This window comes from Grus americana, unplaced genomic scaffold (assembly GCF_028858705.1).
Source record: "Grus americana isolate bGruAme1 unplaced genomic scaffold, bGruAme1.mat scaffold_339, whole genome shotgun sequence".
NCBI lineage: Eukaryota > Metazoa > Chordata > Aves > Gruiformes > Gruidae > Grus > Grus americana.
In genome coordinates, this window is record NW_026561617.1 from 42685 (window position 1) to 64295 (window position 21611).

Genomic DNA, 21611 nt, shown 5'->3' on the forward strand with positions numbered 1-21611 from the left:
TTTTCTCTCTTTTTTTCCTTTTCCACTTTTGATGATGCTGTCTGCAAAGAAATGTCTTTATTCATCCCCTCCGTCCTAGGTATCCACCTGTCTTGTGTGACCCACAGTGTCTGTGTAAATGAGGAGCCAGACTCTCTCTGCATTTAAGCAAAATAAATTAACCAGCAGCATCTTTTTGTCTGAAGTCAACCCTTAGGGGGGCAGGAATGAATGAGAAATCAAAGCACTTTTGTCCCGTGGTTTAATCCCAAGCAGCAACCAAGCCCTACACAGCCGTTCGCTCACTCCAACCACGGCAGCATGGGGGAGAAAATCATAAGGGTAAAAGTGCAAAGACTTGTGGGTTGAGATAAAGACAGTTTAATAGGTAAAAGTCGTGCATGCAAGCAAAGTAAAATAAGGAACTCCTTCACCATTTCCCATCAGCCGGCAGGTGTTCAGCCATCTGCAGGAAAGCAGGGCTCCATCACGTGTAACGGTTACTTGGGAAGACAAATGCCATCAATCTGAACGTCCCCTTCTACCTTTTAAAGTAAAGTGTTAATTCCAGGCATTCACAGGAAAACGAGGACTCTGCGATCACAGGAGAGGCAGCGGGAGCCCCGCTGGCACAGGGAAGGGAGACTGGAGAGCTGTTAGCTGAGGAGCTCCAGCGCCAGGATTGCCATGCTGTCCTGGAGAGTGGGGCTGGTGGGGGCAGAGAAGGGGGCAAATGCAGTCAGCATGGAGGGTCACCTACAGTAGGAACAGAGGAGAGCCAGAGGGTGAGTGGCCTCTGTTTCCTCATGCCCTTGCGGCCAGGTCAAGCCCTGGGACCGATGGGGAGCCGGAACCCCCTGCTCTGCCCCCCAGGACCTGCTGTGCCCTTCAGAGGGGCTGGGGCTGTGGGCTGAGTGCCCAGAGCTCTGCAGCACCCTGCCGTGGGCACTGCCGTGGGCCAGCCCAGACTTGGCCACTGTACTGGGAAGAGGCGAGGAGAATTAGGGATTGCTGGGGAGGGGTTGGGCTGGGTTGAAATGTGCCCAGGAGAGAACAAACACAGTGTAGAGCTAAGCTGTGTGAGTGTGCAGGGTGGGGGCATGCGGCAGGGTGCAGATCACGGTGCAGAGCCAAGGGTCACGGTGAAGGAAGCAAGGAGCAAAGGTGCAGAAGAGAGGGGCCCAGTCTGTGCCTTTTTCCCTGGACGCCCTAGGGACGCTGCCCCGGCAGGGCAATTTTCCCTGGCTGCCCCACACACTGGCCATTTCCATCTCTGGCCATACACCTCAGTCCTGAGGAGGGACCTTTGCTGCATGGCCACCTCTGTCCTCCTCCGGGCCTTCATGATACCCAACTCCACTGCCATTATTAATAAAAAGAAAACGAGTTTCCTACTGACACTCATTACAATCCAAGTCCCATAGCTCTTGCCACAGCTGGTCTCTCAGCCAAGCCCATTCTCAGGCAGGTCCAGTGTCAGCCTGGTCTGCAGTGACCATGTGGTCTCCCACATCCCCAGGGACGAGGGGAAGGAGATTAGCAGAGCACAGACCCTGCACATGAGGGAATGAGACTTTGGCCTCCTGCGGGCACTGGCAGGTGGGATGCCACGGGGGCAGTGTCAGGGCCCTGAGAGCATCCATCGGCCTTCATGGCCCTGACCAGCATAACCTGCAGCCTCCACCTGCATCCCTGTCCATGGGCCCAGGAGCCCATTGAAGCCCACTTTCAGCCCCAGCTTGATCTGCACTGCAGGTGTATGGGTCTCCAGTCACAGCCATAGACACAGCCTGGGCTGTCCATGGACCTTGTCGATTCAGACTTGCAGATTCACTTCCTAGCTGGATTCTTTGTGGGGTGTACAATGAAATGACACCATCGCCCTCCAGCTGCCACACCACAGCTGATTCATGGAGGCCTAGGGCCTTTCTGCTGCCTTTCTTCTCATCACTTGGTCAGGTTTTGGCAGGAGAGCAAGGAAAAGCAGGTGAGGAAAAGCAGGGTGCCAACGATTGAAAGCAGAGAGCAGAGCCTTCACATGTGAAATGATCTAAAGGCTATACCAGTTCAAAAGTGTTTTCTTCAGCTCCTTCCTATGAGGCATTGAATCTGTAGCAGGAACGTGGAAGCTCTGAGATGCCTCCATATCCCTCTCTTTGAGCAATGAGGTTGATAGTACCCAAGTCAGAGGCTTTCTTTCAATTCTGTTTACAGTCTAAAGCACTCCATGGGCTGGAGATATGCCAGGGAACTTGCATAAGGAACCCACTCCTTGGAAAAGAAGGTGCATGTTCCCAGGAATCTCAGGAGGCATGGCCTACCGATAGCGGTGTTCAGGGAGCTGGTGAGATGCCTCGTCTCCAGTTCTGTAATGGTGACCTGGTTTGTGTGTAAATTTTCTCTGCGGATGCTGACATTTCCTGAGCAACCTGGTCTGATCTCAGAGCTGGCCCTGCTTTGAGCTGGGCATTGCACTTGAGACCTCCAGAGCTCCCTTCCACCCTGAATTATCCTATGATGTAGAGAGCCTCACCTCCAGCTTAATCTCTTCCTGTACAGCACGTGCCAAGGAACAAGCTCTTGGAAGGCTTGGCAGGAGGAGACTGCTGGGGGACTCTAGTCCATCCTCCACGTAGCTGTGACTTTGCAGAGCTGAAACCTGAAGAGCTCCAAAGGTGGAGGTCACAGCAGTGCTCCTTCTAGTCCATGTTATTTTTTCTAAGGCTCAGCCCAAAACTCCCAAGAGGCACCTTGTGGCTGTTTCCTCTGTCAGTTCATTGGCCACTGCAGAAGAGAGCTCGGCTCCCTCATCTCTCAAGGTAGGTAGGTGCAGGCTCTTATGAGGTTGCCCAATGCCTTCCCTTCAGCCAGCTAGAGAGGCCCAGTTCCCTCAGACTCTCCTACAGCTCAGGCTTTAGGCTCCTCACTCCATTTTGGCAGACCTCCCCCGGACACTCTCCATTTTCTCCATTTTCCTTTTGGAATGCAAAGCCCACTGGCTCCTACGGCAGCCATCATGACTCACAGGCCCTTCTCCTCCAGGCACTCCTTAGCCTGCGTGGTCACCGCCCATGCTGCTGCACGGAGTTGTTCTGCAGCTTTTCCTTCTAAATCTTCAAGTTTCGGCTGGCCAAATCCCCAGGTGTGTCAAGGTCCCTCTGGAATGAACCTCCAACATTGAAAGTACCTGTGCTGATGTTCATCCTGAGCCATGGTGCCTCTAACAAGGTGATAACTTAGGTAGCTACAGGACACTACAGATGAGAAAAAGAGTACTAGTGTAGTGTAGTTGCTAATCAAGGCAGAAAGCAACGTTTAACCACCTCAGAAACACCAAATAAGGGTTCAAAGGGAGAATGTGCAGGGCCTGTGAGGAAATGGATAAAAGGGGTTGTCTTTTTGCATGGGAGGGGATAAGGAGTAGGACTGGAGAGGTGGGAAGGGAGTGACAAGGGAATGAATGGTGAAGCAAAGGAAATGGTCAGGACAGTTTGGGGATACCTGTCAAGCAGGCCTGCACCTGAGCAGCAGTGCCTGGAGCAAGGCATGAGAGCTGCAGCTGCTCTGACTAAACTAAGGACCTGACTTACTTCCATGGTCACAGGGAACCTGAGAACTTTCCCTGCTGTCATCAAATGCAGACCTTGAGGACAAGAAACTGCTGCATCTTTTTGGTTTCGACTTTCTTAAATGGGATTTCAGGAGGTGTCTATTCTGGCCTTCTGCTCGCAGCAGAATCAGATGTGGAGTCAGGCCACATTGCTCGAGGCTTTATCGATTGGGGGCTGGAAAACACCCAAGGGCAGAGACGGCACAACGTCTCTGTGAAACCAGTTCCAATGCTTGGATATCCTCATGGAGAAAAAGATTTTCCTTATCTCTGTGCTGAACCTTCCTTATTTCATCATCTAACTATTGTCTATTATACAATGACCCTTTCTAAAGTCATCTTTTCAGCAGACTGTCTAGACAAAGGCCCTTTCCATTGCGCTCCAGTTTTCTCCTCTCCCTGCTCTTTGTTCACTCACATTCCTGTCACCCACCCAAAGCTGCTGCTTTGACATCAGGGAATTAAAAGCTTGCCCTGTCATTAAGTAGTCTAACTGTCTCTTTAGCCAACTCTTTAGTTATGTTTATATCTATATATCTATATCACCTATCTATCTATATATCTACTGACCTACCTACCTACCTACCTAAAACATTTCTCATAAGATTATCCCTTGTAGAAAGGCAACGTCATTAGAGGCAGCTTGTAGTAAGCATATGGTGCAGAGTGTGTTTTATTGTTGATGAAACTTTATCGTGCTTGACTTTTCTTTGCTTGCAAATTAGATGAAAAATAATATGTGCAGCCATTTCTCTAAGGAAAGCAAGTGCGGGTTGGTACAAAGGAGCTGTAACATCCAGCTGCAGAATTCAGTGGAGAAGTCTGATGTAAGGGAAAGTCCCCGGTGGCCAATGAGAGAAATGGTGGGGCTGGGGAGCTGAGGTGAAGGCTGTCCATGCTGTGTCAGACCTCAAGGGAGTGCTTTTCCTCCTGTCCAGGCATCCTTAGGAGAGACCCTGGAGCAAGATCTACTGGGGAATGCTGCCATCACCTCTTCTCTAAACTGAAAAGTAGTAAAATACACCCTTGGAAATAAAACCTCCTCTTTATTAGAAGTTCTTTGAAATCTTTCTCCACAACTACACTGGGAAACAGCTCCAATTATCTGTACAACTCTTGAAGACTTGAAGAAAATCACAGAGGGAGAGATGGCTCGTTAAGACTTGCTTTATTTAAATGAGTCCCATGGTGTATTTGGTGCTGAGTAACAAACCTCAGGTACTGAGAGGAGATTGCACAAACCTCTCAAAGACTCAGTGACCCAATTTCTCTACCTACTCCCCCTCAGCATAACGGGGGGACGGAGAATGGGGGTTGTGGTCAGTTCATCACACATTGTCTCTGCCCCTCCTTCCTCCTCACGGAGGACTCCTCACACTTCCCCCGCTCCAGCATGGGGTCCCTCTCCTAGGAGACAGTCCTCCATGAACTTCTCCAGCTTGAGTCCTTCCCACAGGCTACATTTCTTCATGACCTGCTCCAGCGTGGGTCCCTTCCACAAGGTACAATCCTTCAGGAACAGACTGCTCCAGCATGGGTCCCCCAGCGGAGTCACAAGTCCTGACAGAATAACCGCTCCAGCGCTGGCTCCTCTCTTCATGGGTCCACAGGTCCTGCCAGGAGCCTGCTCCAGCGCTGGCTTCCCACAGGGTCACAGCCTCCTTCAGGTGTCTCCACCTGCCCCAGTGTGGGGTTGTCCGTGGGCTGCAGGTGGATATCTGCTCCACCATCAACCTCCATGGGCTGCAAAGGAATCTGCTCTGGTGCCTGGAGCACCTCCTCCCCCTCCTTCTGCACTGACCTTGGTGTCTGCAGAGTTGTTCCTCTCAAATAGTCTCAGTCGCTCTCTTTTTCTTCCTTCTTAAATATGTTATCACAGAGGCACTGCCACAGTTGCTGATAGGCTTGGCCTTGGCCAGCATTGGGTCCGTCTTGGAGCCGGCTGGCATCAGCTCTATCGGACACAGGGGAAGCTTCTAGCAGCTTCTTGCAGATCCACTCCGTGTAGCCCTCCCGCTACCAAATACATGACTCTGTGTGTGTGTGTGTGTTTGTCTGTGTGTGTGTGTGTGTGCGTGTGTGTGTTTGTCTGTGTGTATGTGTTTCTCCATGGGGTAACTGGAGGGATGAGGGAATCCCAGGGCCAGCTCCTGGATAGATGGAGAGTTTAAGATCAGCTCCTGGAGACATCACTACTGTACGTATGGGCTTTCCCATAGCCCCTGCAGAAACTGTGATACATGTTCATACCCGCATCTTCCAAAAGCCTTCAAAATCGTGTGAATCCTGGTGAATTTTGAAGGTGTGCTTGCTTTCATCCTAGGACTGCTGACTCCCCAAAAGCCTCACAATCATTGCACCAGAAATTGCATTAAGTTGTCTGATAGGTGTCCAGAGGGAAAGGCAGCTCGAGGAGAGTGGCATGACTACTGCATGCAGGGAAGGGAATACAATGATTTGGCTAGCAGGCAAGGATTTGGGTCCTCTGTGCTGTAGGCACTATGAGGGACACCATACAAGGCAGTGGTGCGTGCTCAGCGTGAACAAGGTCAACTGCATCTGAGGCCGTGGTAGAAGTAGCTCTGCCACCCCAGACATCTTGAGTTTTCATCCCCCTGCAGTGAGCCGTGGTGTGGTGACATCTGGACCGGTGTGTCCCTCTGTGGGAATTGCTGCTGTAGAGAGGTGGGGAGGAACTGGAGAGTGCCCCGAGGAGGTCTGCACATGTCCTGTACTTTAGGCCTCAACCCCATCTTTGCCGACCTCTTCCATACCCACTCAACCCTGGGAACATGCCGCTCCTGGAGAACCACTGTGCCCTCCAGGCAGCTCCAGATTCCTCTCCTAGACGATGGGTGTCCTTAATGTCACCTGTGTGAGAGCCCTGGGCACACCCCTCAGTTACACTCACCATCTTACCTGTCATCAGACACCGACTGGTGACGCATAAATCCCGTCCGACATCTCGTCTCTAAAAGGTCACAAACAGACGCTGAGCTTTTTGCTCCCAAACACATGGAGGAAGAGGAATTTCAGTGGGGCAGTTCCTCATGCCTCTTTGGAGAAAGAGCCCAGACAGAAAGCACTGCACCGGGGAGATCCCACTGTATTATCGAGATGCTACGAGTCACGCTAACTCTGAGCAGTGTTGAACATACTTTTATAAAGGCAGCCAGGCTCACTTATACATGCAAAGTTGGTACATGACTCAGATACAGTGACGTAAATGCAAATATTTGTGAAGAAAGAAACATAAAAACCGTGAATGAAAAATATCAACAGCAATAATGATAATTATAGTTTAAACCAAAGGAAATCAAACCAAAAAAAAAACCTCACAACAAACAAACAAACAAAAGCTGGAATCAGATACACTGGGAATCATTTGTGGACAGAGGTGGTAATTCTGTCACTGTAGCAAAATGTCCTTGGAATCATTTTCTCAAGGGCATCCTTGAGCTCCCGGTTCCTCATGCTGTAAATAGTGTGTCACTACTGGAGGTACCACAGAGTACAGAACAGCTACCACCAGATCCAGAGATGGGGAGGAGATTGGGGGGACTTCAGGTGGGCAAACACGGTACTGCTGCTAAACAGGGAGACCACGGCCAGGTGAGGGAGGCACGTGGAAAAGGCTTTGTGCCGTCCCTGCTCAGAGGGGATCCTCAGCACGGCCCTGAAGATCTGCACATAGGACACCACAATGAAAACAAAACACCCAAATGCTAAACAGGCACTAACCACAATAAACCCAGCCTCACTGAGGTGGACATCTGAGCAGGGGAGCCTGAGGATCTGGGTGATTTCATGTCGGAACAGGTCCAGGGCATTGCCCTGGCAGAGGAATAGGGAACAATTATTGATACTTGGCAGGAGAGAAATCCCCATATTGCTATGCTGCTGGAGGCATTGACCCACAAATCTCGAATGCTGACATGTGGGAGTTTCAGGCCAGAGGGACCTTCACACCCTCATGCCTTTGGCCAACAGAAAGGCAAGGTCTGCATCTGGAGCAGAATAAACCGCATGCATGAGGACCATGACGTGCCTGGCTGAGGAGTGTCCTGAGGAGAAGGGCATGGGAGTTATGATGGATGCCATATGAGCCAGTGGGTTTCCCATTTTGAAAGGTGGATGGAGAAACTGGAGAATGTCCAGAGGCAGTTTGTCATGATGAGATTTGGGGCCTAAAGCACGAGCCGTGTGGAGAGGCAGAAGGAACTGGGTCTCTTTAGTCTGCTGAAGGTGAGGAGCAGGGCACTCAAAGGCAGCTGAATCCTGGCAGAGGCAACAGCCACAAGTTTCCTCCTGGGACCTTCACACTGGGCCTTCAGAAAGAGTGAACAGAGGGTGCTGCTGACGGCAGCAGGACACCCAGAACTCTCTGTGATCTCCATCTTTGGAGGTCTTCAGTTTCCAGCCAAGCTGACTGTGGGACTGGCGATACCCCACCCTTTGCTGGGAGGCTGGACCAGCGATCCCAGCGCTCCCTTTCCCAACAACCCTTCCATAAGCCCGTGCCTTGCAGTGTGCCCCAGGAGAAAGGATTCAGCTGGAGGTGGGGGTCTCTGCAGCAGGGGGTCATAGGACGATTCAGGGTGGAATGCTCCTGTACTCAGGAGGTCTCTAGTTCTACCTTTGGTTCCAAGCAGGGCCAGCTCGGAGGTCGGAGCAGGTTGCTCCATAGACATCAGCATCCCAGTACAGAGGCTGCACGTGTGCCAGGCATTGAATCCACCGTTATGGAAATGGACACAAAGCCTTTGAGCGGCTCCTTGAACCCAGGAATCGGTATGCCATGCCTCCCGAGATTCCCAGGAACACCTAAGCTTTCTGTGCAGAGGAATGCGAGTCCACTTTCCCTGTCCTGGCCAGTCTCCTGGCAAATGTGGTGCTGTAGGTTCTGAAGAGAACCAGAAGAATCTCTTTGAGGAGGTTAGTTTCATTTTACATGCTGAATTGCAGGGCAGATGAAGGGAGCTCAGAGCTTCCAGGCTCCCTGCCGCACAGTTAGCACATCAGAGACTGGAAATGCAGGTAGCGGTGTTGTGTTAGCATACACCACGTGGAAATGTTGTCTTCCTTTGTGCTTTTGCATAAGCTGGGGTCTGTCCCTTGGCCGCCTGTGGCTAAAAAAGCAACAGCTCCCCTCTTCCACCTCCCTCTCCTCCACACAACAGGGAGGAGAGAGATGAAGCAGGGATAATTTAAGGGCAATACTGTCTAAGAAGTGTAATATTGAAATGGTAACAGTGAGAGAAGCAGCACTGCGTTTTAAGAACTTCATGCCAGAGGCTAACTGCTGAGAACTTATGGCTCTTTTGTAAAGTAGAAATGAATGTTGGGAATGAAATTGAAGTGCTTTGATTAATCCTAATGAAGAAAAAGAAGGAATTCCCTTACAGCACTGTGCTGTTCGTGTTATTAGTGACAGGACCACTAATTCCTTAAACGTCCTTGAGAGCTTCTTTATTTTCCTCCTTTCCAAAGCTTAGTCTACTCAGATTGCCAGAGGACTACCTCCAATCTCTGCAACCCAAAGCTCTCCAGCCTTCTCTCATCAAAGGTCTTTTACCCCGGGACATATCTCACCATCACTTCAATACGCTGCCCGGGGTCTATTTTTCAGGTGGGTGAGGTCAGGCTATTCCTTTGCAAAGCCTTCCCTACAAAAGTCTTGTCTAGGTGCTGATCCCACTGTAGCACCTCATGCTGGGCACCACTCCAGCCTCCTTCTGCAGAGCTCCAGTGGATGGGCAATTTTCCTGTTTCTGTCCTACCCATTCACCTTCCCAATCTTTTTGTATTGTTTGCTTATCGAATATTGTCTCAGGAAACACATTTGTCCTCCACAGCATCAGCCATTTGCAATTGCAGGCTGAGATATTTCCCCTCGTGGAGCAGACATTGTGCAAAGCTGCTCCATTTGGGGAAACCCACTTCATGCTGCACAGGCATTTGGGCTACAACCCCCCACTGGCTCATTTTTTAAAGAGACAGTTTCAGACTGGCAAAGCAGATTCAGCACATAAATGCGTGTGCTGGTTTTGGCTGGGACGGAGTTAATTTTCTCCGTAGTAGCTTGCATGGGGCTGCGTTTTGGATGTGTGCTGACAACAGTGTTGATAACACAGGGATGGTTTAGTTACTGCTGAGCAGTGCTTGCACGATGTCAAGGCCTTTTCTGCTCCTCGCACCACCCCACCAGCGAGAAGTTTGGAGGGGACACGGCTGGGACAGCTGACCTCACCTGACCAAGGGATATTCCATACCATATGACATCGTGTTGAGCCATAAAAGCTGGTGGAAAAAGAAGGAAGGAGAGGGCATTGGGAGTGACGGTGTGTGTCTTCCCAAGTAACCATTGCGCGTGATGGAGCCCTGCTTTCCTGGAGATGGCTGAACACCTGCCTGCTGATGGGAAGTGATGGAGGAATTCCTTGTTTTGCTTTGCTTGTGTGCACGGCTTTTGCTTTACCTAATAAACTGCCTTTATCTCAGCCCCCCAGTTTTCTCACTTTTACCCTTCCGAGTCTCTCCTGTCCCACCAGGGTGGGGAGTGAGCAAGCTGCTGTGTGGTGCTTACTTGCCGACTGGTATTAAACCATGGCAAAAAGACACTCCACGGGTCCCTGGAACTCTATCCCAGTGCTGGACTTTCCCCCCGGTGACTTTTTTTTTATTCTTTCTGTCAAGTTAGTGAAGCATTACACAACTCAGTGCAAGACATCATAGCAGGGGAAGATGACCTTCATGTCTTTTAATGTTTTTAGGTTGATTCCATGCAGTGACACTCTAGACAGTCCATGGGGTCTAGCAAGTGATTTGTCAAACCTGAGGGTAGTCATCTCTTCATCGGTTGTGTCACCTTTGGGCCTCCTTGACTGCTGACCACGATTCGGCTATTTCCCTTTAACTTTACACTGGTCAGACAGAGCTTGAAGGAGCTGTTTGCATTAATCACGGTGGGGCATGACATACCAGGAATGGCTCAGGCCACCTTCCCCCTTCTTGAGGAGGATGGAAGCCAGGCTGGACATGTGGGGTTTTTTGGGGCAAATGTGCAATGCCTTTTTTCAGACAACCACGTACCCCAGTGGGGCATTTGGGACTATTTGGGGCTATTTTACATACTCTGTAGTATCACTTTGTCCATAGGAGTCTCTTCAAGGCAATTCTCACTTCCTTGTTCCTCAGGCTATAGATGACAGGGTTAAACATGGGGGTCACAATTGTGTAGAACAGGGCAAGGTACTTGTCAGGGTCTACAGAATCCCTTGACCGTCGCTTTAAGTAGACGATTGTGGCTGAGCCATAGAAGAGTGTCACCACCCCGAGGTGTGAAGAGCAGGTGGAAAAGGCTTTGTGTCTGCCCAGAACTGAAGGTATTCTCAGAATTGCCCTGATAATTTTAATGTAAGAAATAACTATGAAGGAGAAGGGAAGGATCGCAAAGACCAGGATGATGGTGTACAGCATCACTTGGTTCCAGAAAGTGTCTGCACAGGCCAGTTCCGGCAGAGGGGGGACATCCCAGAAAAAGTGGCGAAGGTCCCGGGATGCACAGAAGGGCAAAGTGAACACCTGGTAGGTCTGTCCTACTTGCACTGGTACGACGACCACCCACGACCCCACCAGCAGTCTGATGCAGACACCCCTGCTCATGATGAGGGTGTAGTGCAGGGGGGTCACAGATGGCTATGTAGCGGTCGTAGGCCATGGCAGCCAGGAGAAGGCATTCGATGCTGCCCAGCAAAACCAGGAAATAGAGCTGGGCAGCACAGCCAAGCAAGGAGATCCTGCCGTCTTCCATCAGGAAACCCACCAGCATTTTTGGCAGAGTGACTGACGTGGAGCAGATCTCCAGGAAGGACAGGTTCCTCAGGAAGAAATACATGGGGCTGTGGAGGCTTGAGTCCAGCACTGTGATGAGTGCAATCAGGCTGTTCCCTGTGAGAGCCACGAGGTAGATGAGCAGGAATATGGTGAAGCACAGGCCCTGCAGGCTGGAGTGCTCAGAAAATCCCAGGAGAATGAATCCAGATCCAACGGTGTGGTTCTCCAAGCCTTTTCTTTGGGGCATTTTCCCTATGCAGAGCAAGCCAAACCACAGGCTCTTAGAGGATGCTGATGGCCCGTCCACCATCACGTACACTCCAAGCCTGGAGAAAGATTACAAACATCAGCAGACACGTGATTGCAGGGTTAGGCAAGCTTGACCAAGATATGCATGAACGTTTGGCAATCTAACATGGGTTGCTTGCTGCAGGGAGGTTTGTAAAGGGAGGAGAGAACAGAATCCTTGAGCCTGAATGTCTGGGTTTTGTCACATGGATAACAGAAACTTGACTTTCTTTTTTTAGAGGTGATTTTATTACCTAGAATATCTGGTGAGAGATGAGAGAAAAGGAAGAGAATGGATCAATACTAGCCCCTTTAAGAACAGTCTTGCTTACGTTCCTTGTCCAGACCTTGTAAGAGCTGCACTGAATGTAAGAACATTAAGAAGACATAGGGTGAAAAGGAGGAGAGGGACGAAAAAGGGGAAGAGAAAGCAAGGCTGGGCTGGGCACGGAGAGGCAATCAAAACAAAGCAAGGCAAGGCATGGCTTGATTCTTAGACCTTAGTGAGAGACATTAATCCCAGCTTTCCTCATGTGTAAGAGCTCATTTCTTGATACTGTGTCCACACACAAAGATCTGGGAGAATATATTTAGATCCGAATCATTCATTTTTACATGGCGAAGGGTGAATCCCATCAGAATTAAAACAGGCTTCTGTCCGTCAAGGAATCGAGTAATACTGATGCATCCATGGGACTTCTTAACAAGACAGATGAGCAGCAGTCTCTGCATCAACCACAAGTTTTCAGGGTGCTAAAAGACACGTTTATGCAAGCAATCAAACGGCTTCATGCAGTTTTCAGTCATACAGAGAAGAAGGTGATTAAAATTGGGTCATGTCCTGACGATACCCACTTTTTCTGAACAGGTCAGACACTTGTAACTTCTCCATGAGTCCTGAATTATTCAGCTTTCCTAAGTTTCCTGCTCTGTCACTTGGATTTCTGACAGCTTACAAATCCAGCCGAGGGCCCATTCGCTCTGATCCCAGCCCTGCAATGCTTCCCTCTCCCCTGCAAGCCCTCGCAGAAGCAGAGCAATGCTCTTGCTGCCTGGGGAACTGAGCCTTCCCTTTGCATTTCCCACCTTCCCAGAGCATCAAGACTTCTTGCGGGGCGCACTTGCAGGATGTGAGCTCCAAGCAAGCAGCACTGCAGTAGCAGGTGTCTTCCTATGAAGAAGAGACTCAGCTGAAAGATGTTTAAGAAGCTCAGTTTGACATGGGGAAGGAATATGCTCTTCCAGGCAGAGGACTGAGGATGCTGGTGGTGTCTCCCCAGCCATCGCTAACTCCCTTTGCAAAGTCTTCTTAAACTCTGATGCATTACTGAGGAGAACAGCAGGTCATAAAACATGGAATTAAAGCATTCAGATTAGCCAAATGAAAAACACAGAAGGGTTTTCTCACGAGAAAAATCTGGATTCACAAAAACATGTGGTCCTAGTAGTTTGATTCTTTTTCCAAGGCATTCCTGCCTTTTTCCTGTGAGTTTTATGTATCTCACAGAGGTTTGTTCCTTTGTTACCTTTGTTTCCAAGACAACATTGGGGTTGGTGTGAGGGAAAAGTCACCATGATTGTTTTCTAATCTACCTACTGATTCATGTAAGTGTACCGAAAAAAAGAAATACCTTTGTTTTCTGAAAAAACTGTGAGATACCCACATGTATGTTAAATTAAGGCTTTAACTCAAAGCACCCATTTGTATGCAGGTTATCCACATGCCAGCATTTCCTGGTCATTTCAAAATGCCCTCAGACATACAGCCTATTCTTTGTAACTCTCCGATGTCTCAGCGCTTCGCAAGATCACAGGTAGAGCAGAGTTCCGGCCAGCTTTGCTGACGGGAAACTGCCAGAGAACTTCTCATACGGTGACTGTCTCACAGGCGGCATTTCTCAGAGCTGAAGGAAGCCCGTTCCAGTGAGCCCGGCCAAGCTGGACAGATGCCTGCAGCTGCTGCTGGCGGTGTCTGTGCTGCCACACTATCTCCGCATTTCAGGGCAGGCCAAAAGGCACTTACCGTTGTCAGGAGCCAAGAGGCAGGAGCACACTCCTCAGTCCCTGATGCTGCAGGAGGCAGCGGTGACCTCTTTTTCTCTCTGTCATTCCCTGGAAACCACCTGGGATTTCAGGAGGTCTCTGCTCTGGCGTCCTGCTCACAACAGAATCAGGTATGGAGTCAGACAGTGTTGCTCAAGGCTTTATCCAGTTGGGGCTGGAAAACACCCAAGGTGTGAAACCAGTTCCAATGCTTGGATACCCTCGTGGAGAAAAAGATTTTCCTTATCTCTGCGCTGAACCTGCCTTATTCCATCATCTAACTCTTGTCTGTTTTCCCCCTGCCGAGCACCATGGTGACCAGACTGGCTCCATCTTCCCGAAGAAGTCTCCATAGGGACTGGCAGGCTGCTACGAGGTTCCTGAGGCCGCCTCTTCTGCAGGCTGAACAAGGTTCTTCCCCTCAGTTTCTCCTCCCAGGCAAGTGCTCCAGCCCCTGAGCATCTCGGAGGCCTCCCACTGCGCTCGCTCCCAGTTATCAACATCTTCCTCCATGGGGTGGCTTGACTGGCCAACAGCCCAGCAGGCACACAGCTGCTCACTCCCTCCTCCTCCTCCCCCTCCCCAGGGGGGGCCCCAAACTTGACACAGCAGCGTACAGGTGGTCTACAGAGCGATAAGCAGGGGGACACAGTCGCTTCCCTCACTCTCCTGCTGACACTCCAGTTCACACACTCCAGGACACCGCTGGTGGCCTTTGCTAGCAGGTCGCACGGTGGGATCGATCGTTGTCGTTTGTCCCCCAGCACCACCAGGGCCTTTGAGGCAGGGCTGATCCCCAGCCAGGCATTCCTCAGCCCCGGCCACTGCTGGTGTCAGTCTGTCCCAGGTGCAGGACCTGGCCTTTGTCTGTCTTCTCTGTCATGAAGTTCCTGACAGGACAGTCCTTCTGCCTGGCACGTTTCCCCTGAACAGCTTCGCTAAGGCACAGGAACGATCCCCCCCCCCCATTTAGTGTCATTGACACACGTGGTGAGAGTTGCCTCCTCCAGGTCATGGATGCAGGTGATAAACTGCACAGGGCCCAGGAGCATCCCCTGTGCTGCCCCACGATGCCCCAGGATGTCTCACTGGCCTCCACGTAGGGTATGACCCCTTCACCACTGCGCTCCCAGCCTGATCATCCAGCTGGTGTTTTACCCATCTGTTTGTCTACCCCTCCAGACTGTAATGGCCTAACGTGGGAGCAAGAATAGTGAGGGAGATCATGCCATGTGTCTTGCTGAAGCTGACGTAAACGATGGCCCCTCTTCTCGCCTCATGCATAACTGCAGTTAGTTTGTCATGAAGGCAACCAGGTTGGTGAGGCATGATATACCCTTGGGAAGTCCATGCTGACGGCTTGTGGACACGTTCTTCTCATCTGGGTGCCCAGATATGTCACCTGAGAAGACTCTACCTGATGGCACACTCCTCACCAAAGTGAGCTGGTGCAGCCTGGGGTTCCCTGGGTTGCAATGTTGGCCACTTTCCAAGACGGGTGCAGTTTTTGCACGTCCTCACTCACAAGAGACCTCTACCAAGCCTGTGAACTTTGAAAAGGGATATTCAAAAGAAATATTGATCTTCCCCTGTACCTTCATCATCACTACTCTGCCCATTATATGGAGTTTTTAATTTCCCTGATCTTTCCTATATTTTCACCTCTCCTGATAACAACAACCATTTCTAAAGTCATCTTTCCAGCAGACTGTCTAGACAAAGGCCTTTTCCATTATGCTCCAGTTTTCGCCTCCCCTTACTCTTTGTTCCTTCACATTCCTGTCACCCACCCCAAGCTGCTGTTTTGACATCAGGGAGTTAAATGCTTGCCCTGTGATTAAGTAGCTGTCCTGGTTTCAGCAGGGATAGAGTTAATTTTCTTCCTAGCTGTTGGGATAGTGCTGTGTTTTGGAGAGTATTGTTGATAACACACTGATGGTTTTAGTTGTTGCCAAGCAGTCAAGGACTTTTCATCTTCTCATATGGCCTGCCAGCGAGAAGTTGGGGGGCACCAAGAAGCTGGGAGGGGAGACAGCCAGGACAGCTGACCCAAACTGACCAAAGGGATATTCCATACCTTATGACATCATGCTCCATATAGAACTGGGGGCTTGCCAGGAGACGGGGCAGGTTGGGATCTTGCTGAGCATCGACTTCAGGTGGTGAGAAATTGTGCTGTTCATCACTTCTTTTGTGTAGTCTGTTATTATTGTTGTTATTATTAACATCGTCATCATCCCTTTCTGTCCTATCAAAGTGTCTATATCTCAACCCATAGAGATTTACTTTTTTCCATTTTCAGTCCTCTCCCCCATCCCAGGAAGGGGAGTTAGAGAACAGCTGTGGGGTTGCTTTAGGTGCCGACCAGATTAAATCACGACACTAGTCCAATTTGCTCTTTAGCCAACTCTTTAGCTGTGTTTATAGATAGCTTTTGGCACCTACCTGTCTAAAACATTCCTCATATGATTATCCCTTGGAGAAATGCAACATCATTAGAGGCAGCTTGTAGTAAGCATATGGTGCAGAGTGTGTTTTATTGTCGATGAAACTTTATCGTGCTTGACTTTTCTTTGCTTGCAAATAGGCAAAAAAAAAATAATATGTGCAGCCATTTCTCTAAGGAAAGCAAGTGCGGGTTGGTACAAAGGAGCTGTAACATCCAGCTGCAGAATTCAGTGGAGAAGTCTGATGTAAGGGAAAGTCCCTGGTGGCCAATGAGAGAAATGGTGGGGCTGGGGAGCTGAGGTGGACGTTGTCCATGCTGTGTCAGACCTCAAGGGACTGCTTTTCCTCCTGTCCAGGCGTCCTTAGGAGAGACCCTGGAGCAAGATCTACTGGGGAATGCTGCCATCACCTCTTCTCTAAACTGAAAAGTGGTAAAATACACCCTTGGAAATAAAACCTCCTCTTTATTAGAAGTTCTTTGAAATCTTTCTCCACAACTACACTAGGAAACAGCTCCAATTATGTGTACAACTCTTGAAGACTTGAAGAAAATCACAGGGAGAGAGATGGCTCGTTAAGACTTGCTTTATTTTAATGAGTCCCATGGTGTATTTGGTGCTGAGTAACAAACCTCAGGTACTGAGAGGAGATTGCACAAACCTCTCAAAGACTCAGTGTAAAAGGAAAAAACCCAGAGTACCTTGAAGCATTGAGTCCCACTGAGCACCATGACCAGCAAAGGCTCCCCGAGGACTCGTTAGAAGGGATAATTGGAGGCCATGATTGCAGGCAGGCAAAGGTAATGTGCAGGCAGCTGAGATGCAGAGAAAGCCCTGCTTTTGTCTGATGAAGCAGAAGGGCCAAGGCCTGACCCCCAGCCCCTGGGAAGGCAGATCCTGTCCTTCACGCCTTGCTCAGGGCTCTTCCTGGGGCAGTGGGATGTGGGGGGTGTCGTGCTGAGTGAAGGACAACGGGATGGCAGTTCCCAGCCTTACTGGGGGTGTGCAAGGAGGCAACGAGCGCCCCCCAGTGCCTTAGGACAACATGTCTCCTCACAGACCTTGGTGGCAGAGATGATTGCCAAGGGGACACAGACTTGGGTTCTCTTGGCGACTTCCAGCCTTGCCAGCGCCCTTTGCCATCTCCACCACACGTTGTCCTACGCTGTCCCACAGCTGCTTCTTTTCCCTCCACACCGTAGACACCCCTCTTACTACCTCACCTTGCTCTCACCCTGGCATTTCCATACATTCACGGACATCTGTCCACCCTCACGCTCTGTTCCTTGAAACACAAAGAGATGGACTGATCTCACACTCCTTCGGGATGACTTCTTGTACCACAGCACTACCCTTGGAGTGACAGTTCTTCCTCCTCATGTCCAGTCTCCACCTTCCACGCTGCACTGTGTGGCAGCATTTCTCTCTCCTGTTGTTTCCTACCTCCAAGGAAAGCTCCACCATCTGAGAAACAACCCTTCAGGCAGGCATCCCAACCCACCAGTCTTCTTGAGGCCTTTCAGCTGACCAGACAGAAGTAACCTCACCATGATCTCCCAAGGCTGCTAGCCTTTCAGGTTCTTGAATAGACACGACCAAGCCGTGTGCCTGCTGCTCTCCCATCATGTTCTCAGGCAGAACAGACATGACCACCAAGATATAAGCCCCCTTCCTGGACTAAGCCTAGGTCCTTTGGCAGATGGGATCTCACAGACAATGTGCCAACCCGGTGCCTTCTGCTGGCCTGTCAGAGACGCTGGCAGATGTGAGCTTTAAAGCACGTATCCCAGCCATGGGCCAAGGTCTGGCCTATCAGCTATTTCAGAGTGAAGTGACCTCAGAGTCCCTTTCTCAGCCACATTCCTGCTGCTGGCCTATCACCTCCAGAGGCAGAACTGACCTCACCTCCCCATTTGCTTCCTACTGGATTATGAGGTACTTATACACAATTGACCACATCATACCATGCCCAACCATCATCCTCTTTGTGGCCCAGTACCTGAGCAGGTAACAGTAAGCTGCTTTCATCAAATTTATCCAGTAGATTTCCTACCAACAATTTGAGTGGAGAAATGTTCCTCAGAGGAACTGCTGTATTTCTACTGCTGCATTTTCTATCTCTACTTCGGCCTCTTTGTTTTGTCTTCTTCCTCTGTCGATTCTGTCTCCAAAAGCTCTCCAAGGGAGAGACTCATGGAATCATCAAATAACTCAGGTTGGAAGAGAGCCCTGAAGTTCATCTTGTCCGGCTATCCTGCTCAAGGCAGGGTTAACCTGATGAGGTCGCTCAGAGGCTCTGCCCAGTTTGGCATCATCCACAAAGGAGCTGAAAATGCCCTCTGTCACATTGTACAGGGAGTTAATAAAGACATTCAACAGGGTTGGCCCAATCCGACTGTATAGAGACTATGGAGACCATGTCAAAGCCCTTGCTAAGGTCCAGGTATGAAACATGCCCTTCTTGCCCCTACCCATGTGGGTTTGGCAGTCCCTTCCTTCTCCTTCAAGTGCCTGTGAATCCCTGCAGGTGTATTTGGCCCATCACCTTCTCAGGGACTAAGGTGAGGTTGACCAGCCTGTAATTCTCCCAATCCTCCTCCTTGCCCTTCTTGAAGAAATGTTTGATGTCTGCCTTTTCTGAGGATCCCAGAACCTCTCTGATTGCTCTGACACGTTTGAGGGCACAATCCAGAAAGGGTGACGCAAGCAGACAGGAGTATTTGCAATGAGCCTGTCCAAGGCGGGTGAGAGGAATCTCAAGGGGAAGTTGGGGGTTGTTCCTGCAGTCACAAATAGAAACGTCAAGGCCCTGTGAGATGTCCGCACCTGAGCTGGCCTCATTGACTCCTCATATACACAGGGGTGTTCAGAGCCACGAGTCCTTCCCTTGCAGACACAGAGGCAGTGCATCGCAGCAGTCACAGTGTCTCTCTGGCCTCTTGTTGCCACTCCGGGAGGAGGCTGGGAGGCACCTCAGCCCTGCAGTGTGTCGCCCTGCCCTGCACTCATCTGAGATGCCCCACGGCATGAGGAATGGACACCGGGACTTAGGTCCAAGGAAGCCCATCCCAGTGCTGCATTCAGGTGGTTTCCCAGGGGAAGTTACTCTCCCAGTGAAGTGACCTCAAGACACTGTCTGTCCCACAAGCCTTCATGGCACCTCTGAGGGAGAGCTGATGGCATTCATGCTCACTCAGGTTCATCTCCCCACATGCACATGATGTGCATGCTTCTATCTCGTCTGTAAAATGCAGACGTGGACTTCTGACCTAGTCATGCAGTGTCCTCCTTCTGAACAGGAGGGACAAACCACCTCTCTGAGCTGGAGTGAGAAGCCAGTGTTGGGAATGGTGGTTGCAAGGGGCTGGTCTGTGATGATTGCCCTGGGGCACTTTCCTTGGGGTGTCCAGTGACCACGGGCACAGACCAGACCCTGCTCTGCTGGTCCTTCAAGGCTATCCCAGGAGGACTGGCTGTGCGAGGACACTGCTGTGTGCGTTCCCCCACCCTGCACATTCAAACACTTGGTCTGTTCACTGGTGTTTTCCTCACCAGGGCGCTTTCTTGAGCTTGTTCTGGACAGCCACTTTGAAGGAAGACCTACGCCTTCAGGCACTGCCTCAGGAGGTCCCCTTGTCTGACGGAAACACTGTTATGGGGGCAAACTCTGTCAAAGTAGTGCCCATTGCCTGTCCCTGCCTATGATCACAGGACTGCCACACAGCAGGACTCTGACCAAGCTGCCAGTGCTCTCAGGCCTTGCACCAAAACAAGAGCTCAGAAAGAGAGTGTGGAAGTGAAAAGAGAGCAGCTCAGGAAAGACCAAGCGCTGGTGCTGCTTGGCAGTGCTCCTGTGCTGGGACTCTTTTCCCCTCCACCTGTGCACACAGGCACTGACCTGCAGCTCCAGAAAGGTCTCTCAGGAAGGATCTCAAACAAACCAGTCACTGCAGGGTCCTTTGATTTCTTTAAATGTACAGACAGTCTTGCTTCTCATTAACACACTCTCTGGATCACACAGGAAAGGTAGATCCTGATGCAGAAGTGGCATGAATAATGACATTGCTTTGTGGACCACATTATCATCAGTAAAACAAAAGAAAAAAAACAAAATCCCCCCCAAAACAAAAGCAACAAAAACTTCAGAAGACAGGTTGGGGCTGCAATGAGTTATATTATGAGTGATATGGAGATGATGATGAACAGTTTATTGCTTCTGAAAATCATCCCGTCCTCAGTTTCCACACTGCATCCTTGAGCTCCTGGTTCCTCATGCTGTAGATGAGGGGGTTTATGGCTGGAGGCACCACTGAGTAAAGAACTGCCATTACCAGATCCAGGGATGGGGAGGACATGGAGGGGGTCTTCAGGTAGGCAAATATGCAAGTGCTGATAAACATTGAGACCACGGCCAGGTGAGGGAGGCATGTGGAAAAGGCTTTGTGCCGTCCCTGCTCAGAGGGGATCCTCAGCACGGCCCTGAAGATCTGCACATAGGACACCACAATGAAAACAAAACACCCAAAGGCTAAACAGACACTAAGCACAATTAGCCCAACTTCCCTGAGGTAGGCATCTGAGCAGGAGAGCTTGAGGATCTGGGGGATTTCACAGAAGAACTGGTCCAAAGCATTGCCGTGGCAGAGGGGTAGGGAAAATGTATTGGCCGTGTGCAGCAGAGCAGTGAGAAACCCACTGCCCCAGGCAGCTGCTGCCATGTGGGCACAAGCTCTGCTGCCCAGGAGGGTCCCGTAGTGCAGGGGTTTGCAGATGGCAATGTAGCGGTCGTAGGCCATGACGGTGAGGAGAAAATACTCTGCTGTAATGAAAAAAACAAACAGAATGACCTGTGCAGCACATCCTGAGTGGGAGATGGCCCTGGAGTCCCAGAGGGAATTGGCCATGGCTTTGGGGAGAGTGGTGGAGATGGAGCCCAGGTCGAGGAGGGAGAGGTTGAGGAGGAAGAAGTACATGGGGGTGTGGAGGTGGTGGTCACAGGCTATGGCAGTGATGATGAGGCCGTTTCCCAGGAGGGCAGCCAGGTAGATGCCCAGGAAGAGCCAGAAGTGCAAGAGCTGCAGCTCCCGTGTGTCTGCGAATGCCAGGAGGAGGAACTGGGTGATGGAGCTGCTGTTGGACATTTGTTCACTCTGGGCTTGGGGAACTGTTGAAAGACGACATTGACAAGTTAGGGCAGACGACTTTGAGCCAGTTCTATGCTGTTTCTCAAAAAATCCCCTCAAAATTACTTCTCTTTTTTGGGAGGGATCTTTATTTAAATCCTCTTTATGAGCTCAGGTTTGTGCTGCTGAGTGAGGGCACTTTCTCTGAAGGGGCAGAAATCCTCATCTTTCACCTTGCTCTCAGCCTGGACACTGGTGAGCCCTGAGGGACAAAAGGGCTCCCTG

The 21611-nt window shown here is 50.4% G+C and overlaps 1 protein-coding gene across 1 annotated transcript; it reads right to left on the minus strand.

The window, feature by feature from the left end:
- Nucleotides 1–10732: 10732 nt before the first annotated feature.
- On the minus strand, nt 10733–21344 carry LOC129200597 (olfactory receptor 2T1-like). The gene is given in 4 exon segments (XM_054811914.1): nt 10733–11275; nt 11277–11751; nt 19808–19902; nt 20445–21344. Coding segments are annotated over 4 exon segments (2013 nt in total).
- Between the last annotated feature and the right edge of the window lie 267 nt (nt 21345–21611).